Source organism: Notothenia coriiceps, unplaced genomic scaffold (genome assembly GCF_000735185.1).
Source record: "Notothenia coriiceps isolate Sejong01 unplaced genomic scaffold, NC01 NC01_scaffold00017377, whole genome shotgun sequence".
Lineage (NCBI taxonomy): Eukaryota > Metazoa > Chordata > Actinopteri > Perciformes > Nototheniidae > Notothenia > Notothenia coriiceps.
In genome coordinates, this window is record NW_011350078.1 from 2,053 (window position 1) to 21,477 (window position 19,425).

Consider the following 19,425-nt stretch of genomic DNA (forward strand, 5'->3'; position numbering starts at 1 on the left):
TTGTAACGGCCAACATCGACTGGTTGCTTGTGTTTTGTGCCAACACATCCACCATTTCCTCATGCATGTGTGTTTTGCTCGCTAATTTGAGGTCATGAATCAAAGGCTCCTCATTTACACAGGGCCGGATTACCCCTCTTTCTGGGTGATGGTGCAAAACTTACTTAATGGACACCCTTTTGTGTAGCCTATATGTCAAATAAAAGCTGTGACAATGTGACGCTTGATAAAGTCAATCCAAATACAAATAAATCATCATTGACATGATGGGTTAAAACATTGTATGTTTTCCTTTGTCTTCAACATTTTTATTTTTATTTTCTCACAATAGAGAAAATAGAACAATAGAACTTGTGTGGCTAAGTACTTTTGTGGGGTTTTTGATTGTTGGTTGGACAAAGCATTATCTTTGTCACTATATTTCAGACAAAATAAGTAATAATATACAATAATTATTTAATTAAACAATAATGCCAAAAATCATTGGTTGACTGATTCCAAAAAACCATGAGTTACACAAAAAAAGAAAATCAAACCGATACATTTCAAGCTTTTTATGTAACTTGCCTGGTAATCGAGCCTTGACTAGACACCAAAATAAAGTCTCAGAATGATTCAATTGGACTTTGTTTTACATCAAACTCAAATTTGACATGGAAGAGAAGTTCATGTAAAGTAAAAATAGAACACAATGGACATTTTATCATTTGACATGACAACATCATGTGGCCCATTTAAAAGCTGCAGAACAGCTTCTGTATGCAGACTTCGTGATGAGAAAGTTAAATATTTTACTAAAGCAAAAGTATACTAGAATCAGCATCAATTAAAGCACCAAAAACAAAAGGGCTTATTTGACAATCATATATATTACTAGATTAAAATGATTGATCCATAATGTTTACATCACTCAAATGCCCTAGGACTAATACTTAAGTATTCTGCTGCATAGCTTATGAGTTTGTACCATATATCTCATTGTATATATATATAATGATTATTATATTTTTGCATTAAAAATGTAAACCTTTAAAGTTACTACAGCTGTCAGACAAATGTAGGAAAGTAAAAAGTACAATAATTGACTCTGAATTCCACAGACCCTGCATTTTCCATCAAGCTACATTCAGAAGTGACAAAAATATAAATATATTTTGAAATTAAGCAATTAAAAAACAATCATTGATTAAAACTACCACAGACTGAATATACATGTATTTGTTGTAAATTCACAGAGGGACAGGAGACAGATACTAGAGGATTTCAGAAGAAGTAGATCTGTTCGTATACTGTGAAGTTTCCAGCGTATACAGGCGTGTCGTTGTAAATCAGAGACGAGGCCTCTTCCTCAGGATTGTCGAACTGATGTAAACTTCTCCTTCCTAAACAAAGCAGAAGTGAGATGCATGTGAATAGATTGCAATAATAGATTAATCATCTCAATGGGGAAATTGTATAAAGGCAGATAATCAAGTGTTCAATGTAATATTTGCATTAGCATCTTTAACTTTTTGGTATATACTACAAAAACAGATTATACATTTTGTACCGTTATTCTGTTCAAGAATTCTGTTAACTCGGCTATTTTAACATGTTTTATCGGTGTTTATGCTATTACATTTTACCATTAAATTCCTTTCTGATTACATTTTCCTTTAACTATTTAAAGGGAGAGGGCTTTTTATTTTTGTGTTTTCCCCACCAAAGAGCAATTTTCTAACACTTTCCAAACACAAGGGCTGACTAGGACAAATCCATGATTATGTTGCTTTTGCCAATTTACTTTAACACGTTTACAGTTCAATAAAATATAAGCTATCTTTTCAACACAAAGGTTGGCTGATTAGATTGTCATTTTTGTAGCTTATATTGCAACATCTATGGAGATCGGAAAATGTAATCGAACATGTTTTATTGTAATGGTCTATAACCCACAATCATAGTTAATTCCTGATGAAATGTACAAATATTATTATTATTACCTTCATTGACGAAAAACTGTGCGAGCAGGGAAGATAACTGGACAGCGTGAGCAGAGTGAGGAAAGTTACGCTTTCTTTCCCACTGAAAAGGATTCACCTCTGGGTGCCACTGGACTCCATAGAAGGGATATTTTCTCCCTGGTATGAAGGAAAAAAGACAAGTTACAACTCTGTTACAGTGCAATGAGGATACGTTTGTGAGATATTTGTTAAAATATGAATGTAACCTTCTATGGTTGAAACAAAGTGGACTTGGTTTTCAGCAACATTTGTAGACAGAAGGGAGAAAAAACTGCGCAGCGGCTCGTTCTCCTGAAAGTTCTGAAAGAACAATTGTCTTATCAGTTTTGATTTTATGTATTATTTTTCATCAGAATTGTAATGCTCCGTATTTTATACAATACTCTATGTTTTAAAGTAACGAAAATATGTGCTTTATTGCAATGCTCTGACACTCTCTATTTGAACAATGAAGTGTTTCTAGCTATCTTAAGGGCCAACAGATATGCCTGGGTACCTGAACATAATTACTCATATTTCTGTACACTTTGTTCAGCCTTATTGTACTGGATGATTTGGCCTATGGTTTGCTGTGTAGTGATTCAATTAAAGAGACATTTATTTAGAAATATGCACCATATAAGCTTAATATCAGATGAAATCTAAAGCACATCATTAATTCAATTACAACACACCATTTGCTACATTGTGCACCTGAGTTTGGGTCTTTGGGATTTATTCCAGCCTTTAATAAACCACACAGTTTATGAAGAAAAAACTCGTATAGCAATCTTTAGTAAATCTGCAGATTGTTAATATAATGTCTTTACTGCAAGTCACATTAAGTTCCTGTTGAGTCAAAAGTGTCAGACCTGGGTAACAGAACCCTTTTTGGACCCTCATTTTATGAAGTTGAAATGATTGGAGGATGGTTTCTATGTTTTTTTAAGCACAATAACAAAAGACCCAGGGGAAGTGAAACATTATAAAATGTCACCAGATCTGTTGTACCTTTACTGATAGTCCATAGTGGTGAAAATTGCCAGTGAGAGGTTCTTCGGTCAAAGCCTGCATGAGCTTTTGGGGGAAACCCTCAAACATCTTACTAGAGTTGGCCTCTGCAGGGAGAAATATACTTTAGAAAAGCAGGGTTTCATCAAACAAGAACATTATTATTAGACAAAAACATTTAACTTGTATTTGTAACTTGCTTCCACTGACACCAAGTGGTACGATTGAGTACATGCTGAAAATTTTCTCCAGAAAATAGATCCAAAGAAATGCAGAAAGCTCTAACCTGAGGTCAGGTTGAGGGGCAGCGCTACGTTCTCAGCCGTGGTTTTTTCCAGCAGACATTTACCAGCCACCAGCACAGTCAGGAGCTGCAAGCCCATGCACGTGCCCCAGATGGGGAAGAAGTCCCCATTATCATTGGCCTGCAATAAACACAGTGAGAGTTTACTTTTTTATTCAATAAACTGAATCTTGATCAGGCTGTGGCAGAAAAGCACATTTCCTGCATCCCCTTTTTCATGTAAAGGTGAAATAATGATAAACTCTATTGGCATAGCTCCTTTCATTGAATGCAGCACAAATGAAAAATAATGCTGTACAAACCTTGAGAGCGAGTCTGTAAAAAATCTTGGCCACCCTGGCATAGTCAGATTTCTCCAAATCCACTGCCCCCCCGATGAAAACCAAGCTAAACAGACATCACAGAGTTAGTCAGTGACAGAAATGCTCTGTCACTCAGTTAGTTTGTTTAAGATGTAAATGTTATTGCATTTTCTTTTTTTATATATATATATAAAATGGAGCTCACCCATTTATCTTCCTGAAAATCGATTCATAATCAGCGGTGGTAAGAGTCAATCTGCGGAAGTAAAAAATACTCCCATTATTTGTGTGTTTTGACAGCACGAATGTCAAAAGTGGAAGTTCACTTATCTTTTTCCTCAAAAGCAGCAAATCAACAGTGACATAAAAGTATACAACAGCAAGTTAACAAATAATGTAAATGACTGTTCCAAACATAAGATACGTTAAAAAAGGATGCAGTGTTTTTTTCTTTTTTTAAATACACCCTCCTTAAATAACTCAACTTGAGTCTTTTAGTATAGTCCAAAAACACCATGTTCTTATTTTTATTCAGATTGGATTGATGTATTTTTTCTTTTAGGTATAGTGAATTTTAATAGGTCGAATTTCTTGGATTATGTCCATGATTACCAGTTTTTACTTCCTGCTTTCAATAGATAGTATATCAAATCTTCCAGTCATATAGATTGGTATGATGGTGTACATTTATGACTAACACCAGTTTAAAAAGGACTAAACCTACCTAATAGGCATCACTCTGCTGCCTCCAGACTCTATGTATTTCACATATGAGGAAGGTATGTAGGTCTTCCCGAAGGGTTTCATGGCTTTATCTGAAATCATCTGAGTCAAAATACCTGTGGGACAAAAACACTAACTGTGACAATTTCCAATTCATCTTGAATATTTGTATTGCTTTTCTTTATTTCTAGTGGCACATTTCACTCACCGATCACAGGTCTGTCGTTTGAAGCCTCTTGGTTGAGTTTAGTTGGCCGAGCTATGCTGTAGCAGAAGCAGCATGCAAAAAACAGCCACGCAAAAGTTGAAAATCCTGTGCTGGACATGCTTTCTCCTGAGTTTGAACAGCCAAAACTTAATTCAAGATATGAGGCTGTATGAGTGTGTCGATGTGTAAAATAATGCAGCTTATATGTGTGGAGTTAGAAGAGGATATAGTCAGTATAAGGAAGTAAGGAATGCCCAGATTTACATGTGACAACTCCTACACTGCACATGCCGGTCAGACAAGTTCACTGCTGATGGACACATTATTATTCTGCTGACAGCATGGACTTTTGGTAAACTTTTTATCAATCTTTTGTCGTGGGAAACCAAACCAGCTTCATTAGTCAGAGGAGGGTTTTGCAATGAAGTTCTTAGACATTTCATGTCAGTGTTTTAGAAAGCATTCCTCGGTTCAAACAGCAAACTAGAAAAAAAGGGCTGTCAAACAGGTTTCATTCTGAAAATGAGAGCAGGCTTTCTATTTATAGGATTTTAAATGCAGGAGCTAACCAAGAGGAGTGCCCAGTCTCTGAGTCCAAGTTTTGAACATACGGTTCCGGCATTTCTTTTTTAAACCTGCTTTACTTTTGGATAGGATGCTGTGTGGGATACAAACGGACCTCTCTGATGCAATAATAAAAAAAGATACTGCAACAGAACATATTTCAACACAGATTGGGTAACAGGAGACACATTTCTTATATCAAGTTAGCAATCATAAATCACCAATGCAGACTGTGAGATGTGGTTCAAATCTAATATAGAACAAAAGAGTTTGAAACATGAGAGCTTTTTGGATAAATGGAAGTGCACAGCTGTCTTATTCTAAAATTATTTTGGGAGCAAAATGTGTGTTTTAGATGTGTATGTTCTGTCTAACTATAGGTCAAATAGGGTAAGGGTAAGCGGAATACCTTCAATCGGCAGAAATGTGCGTTAAAGTTCACTCATGAGCCTTTTTGTGTGGGTGCTAGTATAAAGAAATGTTAAAATCAGTCCAAACCATGGAATGGAGGCTAGATGACGCACTCTGCAAAGTGTGATACTGCCTGATACAGTAGAGACCTGGGAGCCCCAAATCACTGAGGTCAGTTGACTTTGGCAATTGGATTTTACACCAGTACAGTGTAAGATAGACAGACTCTTCATTATGAGCTTATGTTTTGGCCATGTTTTATGAAGAACATAAGGCTTGGTTTATATTAAACATTTTTGAAGTTATATTATATCCACAGGTGCTTATTCCTAAATAACGTTTTGTTGATTGAAAGTACTACAAACTACCTGATTTACAGAAAAACTGGTGCCAAGAAATGTTATTCCAGTATAGTACTGGTGGTTATAAGGTCCCTGCATATAATGCCAAAGTGAGTCTTTTGTATAATGAAATGAAAACTTTGATGTGAAAGGGTGGAAGATGCACAGAGGGAGATTGTTGGCGTGAGGCTGGTCAACAGTAACTTTGGGGAATTCCAGAAATGTGCATAACTTCTCATTTTTGTGTTATCTTTTACTCCAGTTTCCTCTCATACGTACAAAAAGATGCTCCAAGATTGGACACTCTCACTTCACAATGTAATTGGTTTAATGATTATAAAAGAAGAATGACAGATGCAACATGCTTGTTAGGATGTAATTTTTTGTTGTGCGGCTTCTTTCCTTGTATTTGCTTAGAACAGTTGAAAAGAGAATAATACAAGTTGGTCGCCAGTCTGTCTCAAGTTTATCAGACTGAACCAACAGAGGGAGACAACCTCGCACTAATGTTACAAATTCACAGTTGTAACCTTTGACAAATGATATAAAACAAATATTGAGGCTCACTAAACCACAGTATTCAATTATCGTAGTTTAAAATATGAGTGAAAAATCTTTAATACTATTTTTAGCAATGATGCACACTATTTGGTTATCTGGAGTCACATAAAAAGTTGAGGTTATACGTGTGTGTATGGTTAATATTCTAGTTCACATTTGAGCTACATTAACTATTGTAGGTTTAACATAGCCATTAATACTTGATTTGGTCCTTAAAGTCACACAAGCCAAAACATTTGAACTTTCCTGACATTCATAGGAGCAGCAGTTTCCATCTTCAAAAGGTAAACAAATAAAACTCCAAACATTTCAGTCGTCCTCTGCAAACAAAACACATAACAATAACTTCAATATTTTTGTTAAATACTGTATTTTGAATTGAAGGTTTAAAAGATCTTTGGCAAACTTTAAGCCTGTCTCTCCACAATCCCACCGATATGCATTCTTTTTAATTTCAAACATTCCCAAATAACAATGAAAACACATACTTAGTATAAAATAGTAGTCAACTTGAATCTGTTGTAGGTGTATTGTTTAGGCTCATTTGAATACTACATATGCATAGGCATATTCTTAAGTATGTAGTAAGCCCACACAGCAAAAGCCAAACAGAAAATGTCCTAATGCAGTAGGAATGTGCAGTATGAATACTCTTTGGCACACAATGCATTGTACAAGGCAGAATAACGCTCTACTCACAGCTGCAAATAACTTAAATCATAATTGAATGCTTGTAAGACAGCCCCATACAAATCTTGGAAAACATAAGAAGAAGTAAATCCTAAGGAACTCACCCCTGAGCCTTTCTATTTCCTGACAGACATCTTTACACACCGCAGCCAGCAACTCTTCCTTTGGCTTCAGTCCATCCAGAAATACTAAAAAAGAAAAACGGATAAATGTTTTAATCCTTTAAATGTCCTATCTTTGAGGTCTCAAAACACACTAAGTACCCTAATGCTCCAGATCAATTCAAGTTTTGATCTGATTAGAAACAAACTTTATTCATGACATCTTTGACTCACATATTCCAGACACCATGCTCTCCATCTGCAGACGGTTCTTCAGGTACATTGGCCACACGTATCCATCAAAGTATCCTGGAGGATCAGGAGGTGTGTACACCCTTGAACTGTCAATCAAAGACAACAAGAGAGGTCAAAACAGGAAGACACGACGTTTCTCAAATATTAAACAATTAAATGAAAGTGAAACTATATCCATGAAAACAGGTAAACCAAGAAATAATGTGTATTGATTATAACATCACACACCTTCGTCTCCTTTTGCAGATATCGTAAGGAACTTCCATGAAGTATTTTTTGTAAATTAGCTCATTCAGAGGCCTGAAAACACAAACAAAAACATGTCAGAGTTAACCTATTACGATTTAGAAAAATACCATATCTCTAATATAAAAAGGGATATGTTGTCAGATCAGTTATCAAATGTAGTACTTATTATAGCTATACCATTTTTGTTGATTTTCAGAGATACCTCTTTCAAAGCAATGCTAGATTTGATTTTGATAGATTCAGCTGATTAGCAATTTGAATTTATAAATGTAAAGCCCAATGTCACACTGCATTTGATCTCAATATCAAGTTGCTTCGTTCTTTTTAGGATTTTTTTTTTAAAAAAGACGGTGTAAATGATAACAGTCATAAACACAGTATTTTCAGGAAAGCCTTCTTTATGTACCTGTGGTTAAAAATGAGGAAGCCCTCCACGATCAGCACATAAACCTCCTCTTCCTCCTCTTCCCCTGCTGATGCTGTGGTGTGTTCAGGGCCTCGCTGCCGCAGGAAAGCCACGGGGTCTTTTTGCCAGGACTCCACCTCTCTCATCATGGTGTCCATGTGAATAGCATCAAGCACTGCGATAGAATACAAGATAACAAAAGGATTTACTTTGCTGACTGCCGAGTACTCTTAATGACTACTCTATATAATTAAGACATCAAATACACATTTAAGTAATTTATTGGTAACATTTCAATCATTCTCTGATTAGATTATTGAGCTTGACTTTGTTTTAATTAATTTAATGTGATATTCTAATCATTTTTAACATTTGGTTATTATTTCATGAAACTTACCAACCATTTGCACATTTAACAACATCCCCAGGTAGATAAAAATCCGAAACAAATCACCAAAGACCTCAGGGTCTTAACAAACAGTTAAATAAAGTCTCCTTACTGTCATATTGCTTAAACCCATTGATGTCCACTGGTACCACAGAATCATCCTGAAAATAAAAAAACTCTACTGTGATCTCTCAAACTCTCACTTTTGCAAGTGCAAAACTTAATGATATGATTTAAAGAATTATACCTTAAAATATTCATCCTGTGCAATGAGACAGCTGTTGGGTACCTGCTTGTATAGACTCTTAGAAAGAGTAGACTTACCTCCATTAGTCACCCTGAAAGAAAAACAGTACACATTGAAATGGTTTATTTCTTAAATTAACTTAGTTGCATTAAAAACACAAAAAATCTAACCTTGAAATAATAATATTGCAAAAGAAACTAAAGAATTGATGCACACTTTTTGCATGACATCTGTTGAAATGCATGCAACTAATTAACATATCTGTGTGTCACAATGTACTTAATTGTGCTGAATTCAAATGCAAGAAAAGCTATATTATAGACTTTATAAAAGAGTATTCCCTTAAAGAAAAACATTTTCTATTCTTACAATGAATCATTGTCAGATATAACAGATAGATGGACATTTTGATTTCTCTTTTTTACTATCAGAATGGTTACACGTGTTGCTTTTTCTCTGAAAAATAACCACCTCTTATCAGTCTTATCTGCCACAAGGTTGTCACATGTTATTGATCTGATGAGTCCCTGCTGCCCCCCACTGGATGTATGTTAACAGGTAATTTAATCATAGGAGGCTAATGCAAGAACTGTGGTCCAGTCTCCCTCTATTTCCCACTCATCACAATAAACCAACAAACATTTCATGATCGATTAATCACAATCTCAAACGAAGAGGGTTAATACACCAACACATTTAACGGCTTACTTACCCACCAACTCCCAAAACAAGTGTCTTCATTTCAGCCTGCTGGGGGTGCTCGCTGCAAAGTTTTTAATATAAAAGATACTAGAAAAAGCTAATTAATGTACAGTTCATGTGCAAACTTAACTTGTGGCCAGGCATGTAGTGGCTACATCAACTCTGTACCCTCAGGCTTTTCCGCCTTAGAACGCTCATGATTGGCTGATGACGCTATTACGTCACCAAAGACCCACCCATTGAGAAAAAAAAGACAAACATTGAGAATACAGAAAGAATCAATAATCAGTGTTACAACATTACAACAGATGTCTATTAATTAAAGAAAATATACACAAAAAACCTAATTGAATATGCGTTTAAAATTGTTATTACTTCAAGAACATAACAAATACATTTAATAAATGCATCTTACCTAAAAACAAAGGAGATGAAAACACACTTTAAATATCGTTAAACATTATACATAATAACATCTTAATTGATTGAAATGAGGTTAAGTAATATACAAATCAAATTAGAAATATTCTATACAAAAAGGGAGGTTATGTAAACTACTTATAATGATAGTTATATTAAGAATACATTCATTATGCACATTTTTTTTTGATTAAATGATAAGTAACAGCTATGTTTGAATAAAATACAATGTTTAGGGTTTTCACATGAAATATTATCAAAATATCTAAAATGTAAAACACAAATTAGGTTAGAATAAATGAAATAGCTTTGCGCATGCGCATCCGAACTTTTCCGGCTAGCCTGTAGTGCTGCTGCACTTCCTCATTGGCAGCAAAGTGTTACCACTCCTGCGTCGTTTGAGCCTGAAATAAACACACTGCAGCTTTAGTTTTATTTAATCTTCGAGCCCTGCAAATGTCGAAGCCTCCTCCAAAGCCGGCCAAGCCAGGTAAGGCTCAGACTAAGAACATTTGTTGTTTAAATTAAGGTAAAAACTTGAGCTCTGTCTCTTGCGAGCACTACACACCTTGTTGGCGAAGTGAGCTTAATGGGCGGACGGTGAGTGAGATCGGCTGATTTCTGTCATTTCTTTCTTTCAAACATGCTTCACAAAGTGGAAGAATAGCTCATAAACTATGATTAATTAGAATATCAATTATTTGCGACTGTGCCAGGAATGCAGTTAAGTTAAGGTGCCTTCAGTGTTGGTGGACGGGGATCGAGCTCTCAGCAGAGCAGGCCTGCCTTTGGTGACTTCCCTATTTCCATCACTCATGCAGGGACAGTGGCATCATTCATTAAGGTCGGAGGTTAGGAGGTGAGGATGAGTCTACTTGCTCAAAGAGATCATTCTTACTCCCTGCAACAGCTGTTTCTGACTCTATCCAAGAGATAAGGAGAAGTGTCTATTACTCACCCAAAAAAGTTATGTGAAGTCATAATGGCACCCGGCATGTCGTGTTTGTGCATACTTTTAGAAATGTGATTAAATAAAATTAACTATGTGAAACCCCGTAGATTATGTGCAGCAAGTGTTTTCACCAGTAATACACATATGCAGTATAAAATACATTTTGTTGTCATTTTATTGGGTGCTGTCTTGTCCAAATCCAAACATATGAGATTTAACTTCTACTCCATAGGAAAACTAGTACATATGCATGACGTTTTTTAATTTGCAAACGTAATGAGTATAGATTTTATTGCAGGGGTGATGCATTAAACCACATTAGTAATAGCTGAAATAATTGGCAGCTGAGTCTATTGTTTTCTCGATACACCTTGTGCATCAGGTAATGGCAGGTAGTGAAAGAAGCACAAACAAAATAAAGAAATGTTCACATCTGAAGTAAGCACAAGATGTCTCAAAGTAATTTAGGAATATAAGTATATCTTTAATCATTAATATAGGCATGCTTTATATAAGGGTATAAGAAAATATCCATACAGTACCTTATCATAATTGAATGGTTTGTGATACTGTATCAATTCTCTGTATTGATTTTTTATTAATAGTAAAGATGCAGGGGTTAACTCGGACTACACTTTATTTCATTTGCAACAATATGCGCCCTCTCAAATTATATATTGTATAAATAATATGATGTCTTCATTTGACTGGGACTGTGACAATTGTAAATGCAGATCTCACTGTTCTGATTGCATAACAATTGTGTTTTAGTCAGATTTTATGCACAAAATGGGTTTGTCATTATGCTGACAGTTTTTCTTAAATTTGATCTCTGAATTCCGTAATATCTTCTTGCTTTGAATGATCTAAAATCCTAACCCCTGTATCATCATACAAATAATATAGCCAGATTCCATCCAATACACAGCCTTCTTTGAAGTCACACAGGGGATGAGCACAGGCCCGTTTCAGCAGACATCTGTTCATTGTGTGTGTTTGGCCTGCGCGCCGTGGCCCTGTGAAAACAGAACACAAAACTCAACCGTTATTATCTTTCATACTCTTCATGTTTATTCATGAGGCAGATGACAGATGGCTGCTGTGCTGCAGGGGAGGCTTCAGTCATATTTGAGGCAAAGTCAGTGTCTCGCACAGCCACAACAGGTACAGTCCAGACAATGAACATGAATGGTTGAGGAATCACTGCTTTGTTTTACAAGACCTTTACCCTCTTGCAGTAAACATTAATGCAATGTTGTGGTGGTGCAGTGTTCTTTTAGAGAACTCCTGGTTTTAACCTCAATGCTGGATGATTTCTGTCCTGTACAAATTAATCTTGCCAAGCTTCAGACTTCAGGTCTTTTTCTGTCTTGCTCATGGATCTTTAAAGAAAAGGATTACATTTAAAAAACAGTTCACTGGGAACTGTAAAGATATTGAACTCTACTCACTGTAACTTGTTTTAGTGGTGCACAGCCACAAACACATTAAACAATGTACTCTGACTAACAGGACCAGGCTTGTGTGAGTACATTTTGTGCTCCCTTCTTTTTCTTAAAAAAAAAGTACTTTATATGAGGAACATGTTTCAGTCTTTGTGTTTAAAGGGCTGTGTGTATTCTCTGCTAGGGTAAAATGGTATTGTTTCTGCATTTTTGACTCTTGGAGTTGTATTTTTAGAGGCTTTGATGGTTAGTTTTTTGGGTTGGGCTTTGAAAAGGAATGGAGAATCACCACCAAGATCAGACATGTTCTTCAGGGGGGCAAGACTACAGCTGTTGCGTTTGCTTTTGCAATGAAATAACACAGCTGGAAATCATGAAAAACCCACAGGCAAATCAGATATTCGGACAGTGTTTTGCTCACTCTGAAGACAGTTTTTCTTCCTTTTATTATTTTAAGCCAGAATGATTTCTTCTATATGCTGGAGACTTTAAAAAGCAGAGAGTGTGGGCTAGTAGGCACAGGCTTTGTGTGTTTTAAGCGACATGACGGGGCCTGCAGAGCGGCGTGCTGACGGTGTTGAACAGAGCGAGGCTTGTACAGCCGCTCTCAGAGACACTGGGACAGTGTACGAGCTGAAAGACACCCTGAGGAACGGCAGAGGGGAATACAACAGTCCAACATTCATTATGTGTCCAGAATAATCAAATGCATTTGACATATTACCTGTACATATGTGAGCAGCTCTCTATGGACCAACAGCATCTTTACTACACTTAGTTTTGGGTGCTTGTCTATTTATTTGTTTGGGAAACTACAGAAACCATTTTTGAAACAGTTAAAATTAAAGAAACAGATGTAGCAGTAAAACTATTTATTATATTACATATTTTTTGTATCAAACCTTTCCTAAAGTTACAAGGTACTACACAATTAGCAATAACAATAAAAGCAACAAGAATGTCAAACTTAATAAAAAATGCAATGTTCAGATGATACAGGATCTATTTAAATCATATTAGAACATATCAAAGTATAAATATACAATAGAATAAAAATACACTAAAGCACATCATTTCATTATAATGCAGGTAATATGCTGCCTTCTTCCCTGGTTGGTAAAAGACACATCTTTTAAACTGAGTGATTATCTACAAATCAGAAGAATAACATTCCATTTGCATAACATTAAGGCTGGGTATCTGAAAACACTTTGGCTTTCAGTTTACCCAGCTCATTAGTCTGTTTAGTAAACTGTTTGTGCTTTAAAAAACATGCTTTTCTATTTATTTGTTAGTTTTCTTTGACATGGAAACTACAGATATACATTTTTATACAGTTAGAAGTAAAGAAACAGATGTATTGGTAATACTATTTATTTCATTAGGTTTTACACCAGCTCATAAGTCTGTGTATGTAACAACACACTGCAACTAACTTCAGGCATTGCTCAGTCCCAGAAGCCAACAGTTGGAAGAATTACACAAATATATATATAGGTTAATGTAAAACATGGCACTGCTTTTTTAATATCTATTGTAGCTCTATGAACTGGTTCACCTGTCGGTTCAGGCTACAGTCTCTCTGGTAGCATTGAGCAACAGAGCTAACACCAGGCTGCACAGCGAGCCTCACACACCCAGAGGATAGCAGCTGCCTGAGGGTTGCACACACTCGCAACAGCAACATTTACACTGAAAATACTGAAATGTTGACTTTAATGAAATGTATTATGTCAACAGATTTCCCCAAACTGTATTAGGTTAGATGAAAGCAATAATATTAAGTTGAACCTACTATTTTGTATGTAAACTTAATATTATTGCTTTCAACTAACCTAATAAAGTTAGGTGAAATCTGTTGATATATTACATTTAATTAATTATATTTTTTCAGTGTATCTGTCGCTACACTGACTGCATTTCCACTGAATTCCTGTAAGCTGCATCAGAGTAGCTGCTTAAAGAGCTGACATTATGAGCGATGTGCAGGTTGCATTACTCAGGCAGGGCTTCTTGCATTTGACTCTGGAGTGAGGTGATTGATGATGTTGGCACTGTGATTTGTTTCACTTTTATGAGAGTAATTTAGCAGATTGAAGCTGCAGTCTGCAGTGAAACTACACTGGTTAGTCTTTCAACTCACTGTCTGTATTTTTATTGTCAAGTAAAATGTGCTCTGTTCACCACTGCTATACATACAGGTCTGAATATGTAATCTAACATGAAATCTGTGTTTTCTCTTCTCTAGGCCAAGTCAAGGTGTTCCGAGCTTTGTTCACCTTTGACCCCAGAACGGTAAGAGCTTTTTTTTTGTCATGATGGATTCTTTTTCTATAATTTGAAGATTGTTGAAGGCCATTGTTGAATATATTTTTACAGGCTATTTTCATTATTAATGTGATGAATTTAGACGTCATAGTTTTTAATGTCCAGATTCTGTAAGAAGGACATTTAATTCACAAATGTTGGTTCTGCACCCCTGTTGCAATTTTCTGGTTAACTATAAATGTAATAAAGAAAAGCAGAATTTGACATGTAGGCTATAACATTTGTAATTTTAATTGTGTATACAGATTGGTTTTGCAAAAGATGATTTAAGTCCATCTTAAACATCACTTCAAGGCTGAAATATTATTGGACAAACCCATGACATGAGATATGCTGTTTTAAACTTAATGAAACCTACCTGATTTTACGAAATAATGAAATGGATAAGAGAAGTTAAAGGAGGAAAGAATATTTTGTTAAACAATAATTGAAATAAATAGTGAAAATATTTTTCCTCAGTGACGTTGTAAACGTATGTAGTATGTATTAGCTTATTTGTCCATTAAGCATTCCAAAACTTAAGGATATTTAATAACCCATCAAATATGACACAAATAATAAGCAAATCACATACATTTGAGATTACCCAGTGAATGACTGAAGTCATCATAGGTACGATTAATTTTCAACGTACCTATCATTACCCAAAATCTTCTCCAGGAACAGTTATAGGTTAAACCACTTTGAAATGTTGCCGTTACGATTGTTTTACTTGTGGACATGAAACTGTGTCTGGTTCGTTTTTGAGAAATATTGTGTTGTTTGTCTTCCAGCCAGATGAGCTGTTTTTTGAAGAAGGAGATTTCTTGTACATCTCTGACACAGTGAGTAAACCTCAAACTGCTGCCATCTTCCTCTTAAGTTCTCATGTCCCGTTCAGTCTGAATCTGATTCTGCACTTCTTCTTCCTCTTTCTCAGCGTCGCACTCTGTTCATTTTGTGTCTACCTTTTGTGTTTCCATTCCATGTGCACTTTTCTCTTCCTTTTTAATTTCACTGTTATGTTACATGTTGCTTTGTCCTGTACGTCCCTAGTTATTCGCATCTGGGACTTTTGTTTTTAAAAATAAATAAAGACTTCTGCATTACTATCTTCTCCAGAGTGACAGTAATTGGTGGAAGGGGACATGCAGAGGAAGGACAGGACTGATTCCAAGTAACTATGGTGAGTACAGAATATAGTCACTATTTGTCACCTATTAGTACATCTTGATAATGCACTAATGGTGTGTTTATATTTTATTTATTTAGTGGCTGAGCAGGCAGAGTCCATTGACAATCCAATGCACGAAGCAGCCAAACGAGGTGCGACCACGACCTACAGATCTGAACCTTTCAACGTGTTTTTTATTTAATTATTTGTTGTGACATACCAAGATAATTCCTTCTTTCTGGAGAAAATGAACACAACACCTTGGTGAACTCTTTTCTGTTTATGCTGAAGACATGTATACTGTTTGCATTCTTAGTACCCTGCTTCATTCAACCCTGACTGTACTTTGTTTTTGTTTATGCACATATTTGTGTTTAAACAGGCAATCTGAGCTGGCTGAGGGAATGTGTGGAGAACAAGGTTGGAATCAACGGGCTGGACAAAGCTGGAAACACTGCCCTCTACTGGGCGTGCCATGGAGGGCATAAAGGTAAAATACTTTGTTATTAAAATATGTTGAGATTTTCTTTATGATACAGAGTTTGCATTGTCAGAAATAAAAAAACTTCCTCTAATGAACACTGCATATTCATATTGTGTCCAGTAATCTGATTAGGTAGTGCCTGAATGTGATTTCATAAATGTTTTATTTTGACACACTTCTGTCAAGAAAAACAGGAACTAGGTCTATGAAAGTGTTCCAGTTTATTTGTGTTGCTCCATTGTTAACCAGTTCATCCTCAGTCCGACACTCAGTTATTTTTCTGCTTTTCTTATCAGATGTAGTGGAGGTGTTGCTAAGCCAGCCCAACATTGAGCTCAACCAGCAGGTAACGTAGGCATACAAATAAATGTACTAAGGGGTCAAAAACATGATATGCTGTTGACTTGATTTCCCAGCCAATGTATTTTCCGGTGATGTGAGTGCTTTGTATTTCAGAATAAACTCGGGGACACGCCTCTGCACGCTGCAGCCTGGAAGGGTTATTCTGACATTGTGGAAATGTTGCTAAACAAGGGTGAGTATCTGGCCTTTATTTTTTACCTGGACGGGTCTCTTATTTTGTTTTATTTAAAAGCAACTGGCTTGCTGTAATCTTCTTTATTTGTTTGAATATTGAAGTGTGTGTGTGTGTGTGTGTGTGTGTGTGTGTGTGTGTGTGTGTGTGTGTGTGTGTGTGTGTGTGTGTGTGTGTGTGTGTGTGTGTGTGTGTGTGTGTGTGTGTGTGTGTGTGTGTGTGTGTGTGTGTGTGTGTGTGTGTACAGGTAGATTTATGTGTCTTTCTGATTTCAGTTTCCAGTCTTTTATTCAGTGCGAGTATGTTTGTTTCAGATCCGAGAACAGATATCAGGAACAATGAGAATAAACTCGCTCTGGAAATGGCCACCAACGCAATGTGTGCTTCACTTCTCAAAAGGAAGCAGGGAAGCAGTAAGTACCACCAGGAGGCGCCCTCACACATGCAGTATCATCAGGACAGGCCACTCACAGGAGAAACCCCTAGAAAATTATATGATTATTCACTGAACTGGGGGTAACCGTGGAAACCGATCCATCAGAAACAAGCTCAGACAATCATAAAGATCAGCAGTCAGTTAATATACTGTTTAAGACATGAGCAGTAACTGGTCTGAAATGGATTTGGCAGGTTTTGGGATTCATTAAGCTTGAATTGTACCATTTCCCTCTTCACTGTAGAGCTGTAGTAGTACACACTTTATTTCATGCAGTTTGTTTGAAAGAAAATAGTTCCCACTTGAAACTGCTATGAACAAAGTCTGTTGATGATATGCATTAAACGGTTCAGGTTTCCTGGAAAGAGACTTTGCTGTTGAGTTTGAGCGAAATTATATTTTTGTCAAGTAGAGCAACACTTGATTTTGCCGTGTATGGCTTTATTATTTGTATTCAAATGTTTTATACATATTGCAATAATATCGTTATCGTGAATCATTTTTGCCATGATAATCGTGTAGTGATAATCTATGGTGACAGCCCTATAAGAAACACAATTTGCAAAAGATCCAACAGACATTTGCTGTGTAATACTTGAAGGTGCAGAAGTTTAACAGCACTAAAATATTTAAATGTTTCTCTTGTTTCAGACCCCGCCCGCACACACAGCAACGCTGAAGAGTATTTGGACGACGAGGACTCGGACTGAGCCGGTGCTGCTCAACATCATCACTGTCTTCCACTGGGTTACGGGCATGGAGCTCAAATAGTTTTATAACGGACCTAAAATGGATTTGCTGCTCTGTCTCTAACTGTAACCCCATCTTAGTTCTATTATTTTGTGCTAACACCTCAGTTCTCGCCCATTTTGTATCCATCAGTGTGAATTTCCAAACATTGATACCTTTACAGTTTTCCACCTGTTGGGGGTTTGTCCACTGGACTGATGGGAGAATATATGTTGTAGTGCAGGGATCGCAACTCTAAGACACACATTCCAAACATACAGATTGTGTTTAACCCACTGGCATTAAAGTGTCTGTGCAGATGAAAGGATTGATCTGGTTTCTAATGCTCCGTTTAAATTACAGCTAACCACCAAATCACCCAACAGAAACATGTTATCTCTTTCAGCTCTATCACAACTACTCACAATTAACTTCTCTTTATGTACATCTGGGAGGCAATGCAACATTTAAATGTAACCTTAATATTTTCCTTTGAAATGTGACATGCTGACCTGATGATACATTTCTTGTGTTATCTGCATTAAGATGTCAGCAATGTAGTGTAACAGGGGAAATGTTTCTATAAACCGTCTAAAATGGCAGCAATCTTCCTCTTTCAAAAGTTACTGTCTCTAATGTATGTATTTTTCTCTGTGTTATTACACTTGCTATTACCACTGCTATTTAAGATCAGGTCTGTGTAATTACAATCATTTGCAAAACTTTTTTTTTTTCCAATCTTTTGATGGGGTGATTTTCATTCTGGGAGCACATTTCTGGTTTTATTGCTGCTTTCCAACAAATGTTATATATTAAAGTGCCTTTAAATATGTGTACAATAGTAAGTGTGTCTGGTCTGCATCAATGTGAACACGCCTTTGTCCTGTGAGGTTATGAATTTCTTAAGATAATTTTGTTCTAGATTTCTATCTACTCTGTTTTCAATCTACAATAAAAATATTTGTATCTAACATGTTTTTAATTGAGCAGGCATTTTTTTTTTTTTTTAAAGTCTACAAATGGAAAAAAGCAGAAGTTGTCCGTCATAAGAATCTTAAGTTGAAATGCTGCATCAGGATTTAGATTTACAGAAGCCATACTGGAGATTAAAGGTTATATACTTTAAGCTTCCCACATCAAGCCAAATTCCTGTCATTACTAACTGTAAGTGTGCAAACAAATCCTTTACGTTTAAAGTAATACCATACTCTGTGTAGAAATGTAGACAATATACATTTTTTTCAAAGAGTTCCTTTATTACAAAGTCAGCATGTTGATGTTCCAAAAAAAGACAGAAAAGGCAGAATGTTGATGTGAAGACAGAAATACAGCAAGTCTTCATGAGAGATTCAGGTACGCTACATCACTGCCAGTCCAAGGGGAAACAAACAAAAGCAGAGAAAGCCTCTGAAACTATTTCCTTTCCTCAACATTTCTTCCTCACTTATCCCAGGGATGGCTCAAAACTGTATAAAAATGGAAGCAACATGGTATTTAT

At 36.1% G+C, this 19,425-nt stretch overlaps 3 protein-coding genes across 4 annotated transcripts; 1 reads left to right on the forward strand and 2 right to left on the reverse strand.

Moving 5' to 3' along the window:
- Nucleotides 1-296: 296 nt before the first annotated feature.
- Nucleotides 297-4,792, reverse strand: LOC104950284 (gamma-glutamyl hydrolase). The gene is made up of 9 exons (XM_010776780.1): nucleotides 4,531-4,792; nucleotides 4,324-4,438; nucleotides 3,805-3,855; nucleotides 3,600-3,684; nucleotides 3,280-3,418; nucleotides 2,994-3,100; nucleotides 2,210-2,303; nucleotides 1,983-2,120; nucleotides 297-1,382 (listed from the first exon to the last, which is right to left on the reverse strand). Exons 1-9 carry the CDS (start codon nucleotides 4,646-4,648, stop codon nucleotides 1,264-1,266), a joined length of 966 nt encoding a protein of 321 aa, XP_010775082.1. The 5' UTR covers nucleotides 4,649-4,792; the 3' UTR covers nucleotides 297-1,263.
- A 1,364-nt stretch (nucleotides 4,793-6,156) lies between these two features.
- On the reverse strand, nucleotides 6,157-9,679 carry nmrk1 (nicotinamide riboside kinase 1). 2 transcript variants are annotated; one of them, XM_010776781.1, is made up of 8 exons: nucleotides 9,456-9,679; nucleotides 8,744-8,834; nucleotides 8,609-8,657; nucleotides 8,109-8,283; nucleotides 7,682-7,753; nucleotides 7,433-7,539; nucleotides 7,202-7,285; nucleotides 6,157-6,727 (listed from the first exon to the last, which is right to left on the reverse strand). In XM_010776781.1, exons 1-8 carry the CDS (start codon nucleotides 9,482-9,484, stop codon nucleotides 6,717-6,719), a joined length of 618 nt encoding a protein of 205 aa, XP_010775083.1. In that variant the 5' UTR covers nucleotides 9,485-9,679; the 3' UTR covers nucleotides 6,157-6,716. The 2 variants fall into 2 exon arrangements, with proteins under 2 accessions (XP_010775083.1, XP_010775084.1); XM_010776782.1 differs by having other exon boundaries at nucleotides 8,821-8,834; nucleotides 9,456-9,477.
- Nucleotides 9,680-10,200: 521 nt separating this feature from the next.
- Nucleotides 10,201-18,766, forward strand: ostf1 (osteoclast stimulating factor 1). Its single transcript, XM_010776783.1, has 10 exons — nucleotides 10,201-10,355; nucleotides 14,511-14,557; nucleotides 15,364-15,414; nucleotides 15,692-15,755; nucleotides 15,842-15,895; nucleotides 16,126-16,233; nucleotides 16,524-16,573; nucleotides 16,684-16,762; nucleotides 17,077-17,175; nucleotides 17,850-18,766. The coding sequence occupies exons 1-10, from the start codon at nucleotides 10,322-10,324 to the stop codon at nucleotides 17,906-17,908; spliced, it is 645 nt and encodes a 214-aa protein (XP_010775085.1). The 5' UTR covers nucleotides 10,201-10,321; the 3' UTR covers nucleotides 17,909-18,766.
- Nucleotides 18,767-19,425: the final 659 nt, after the last annotated feature.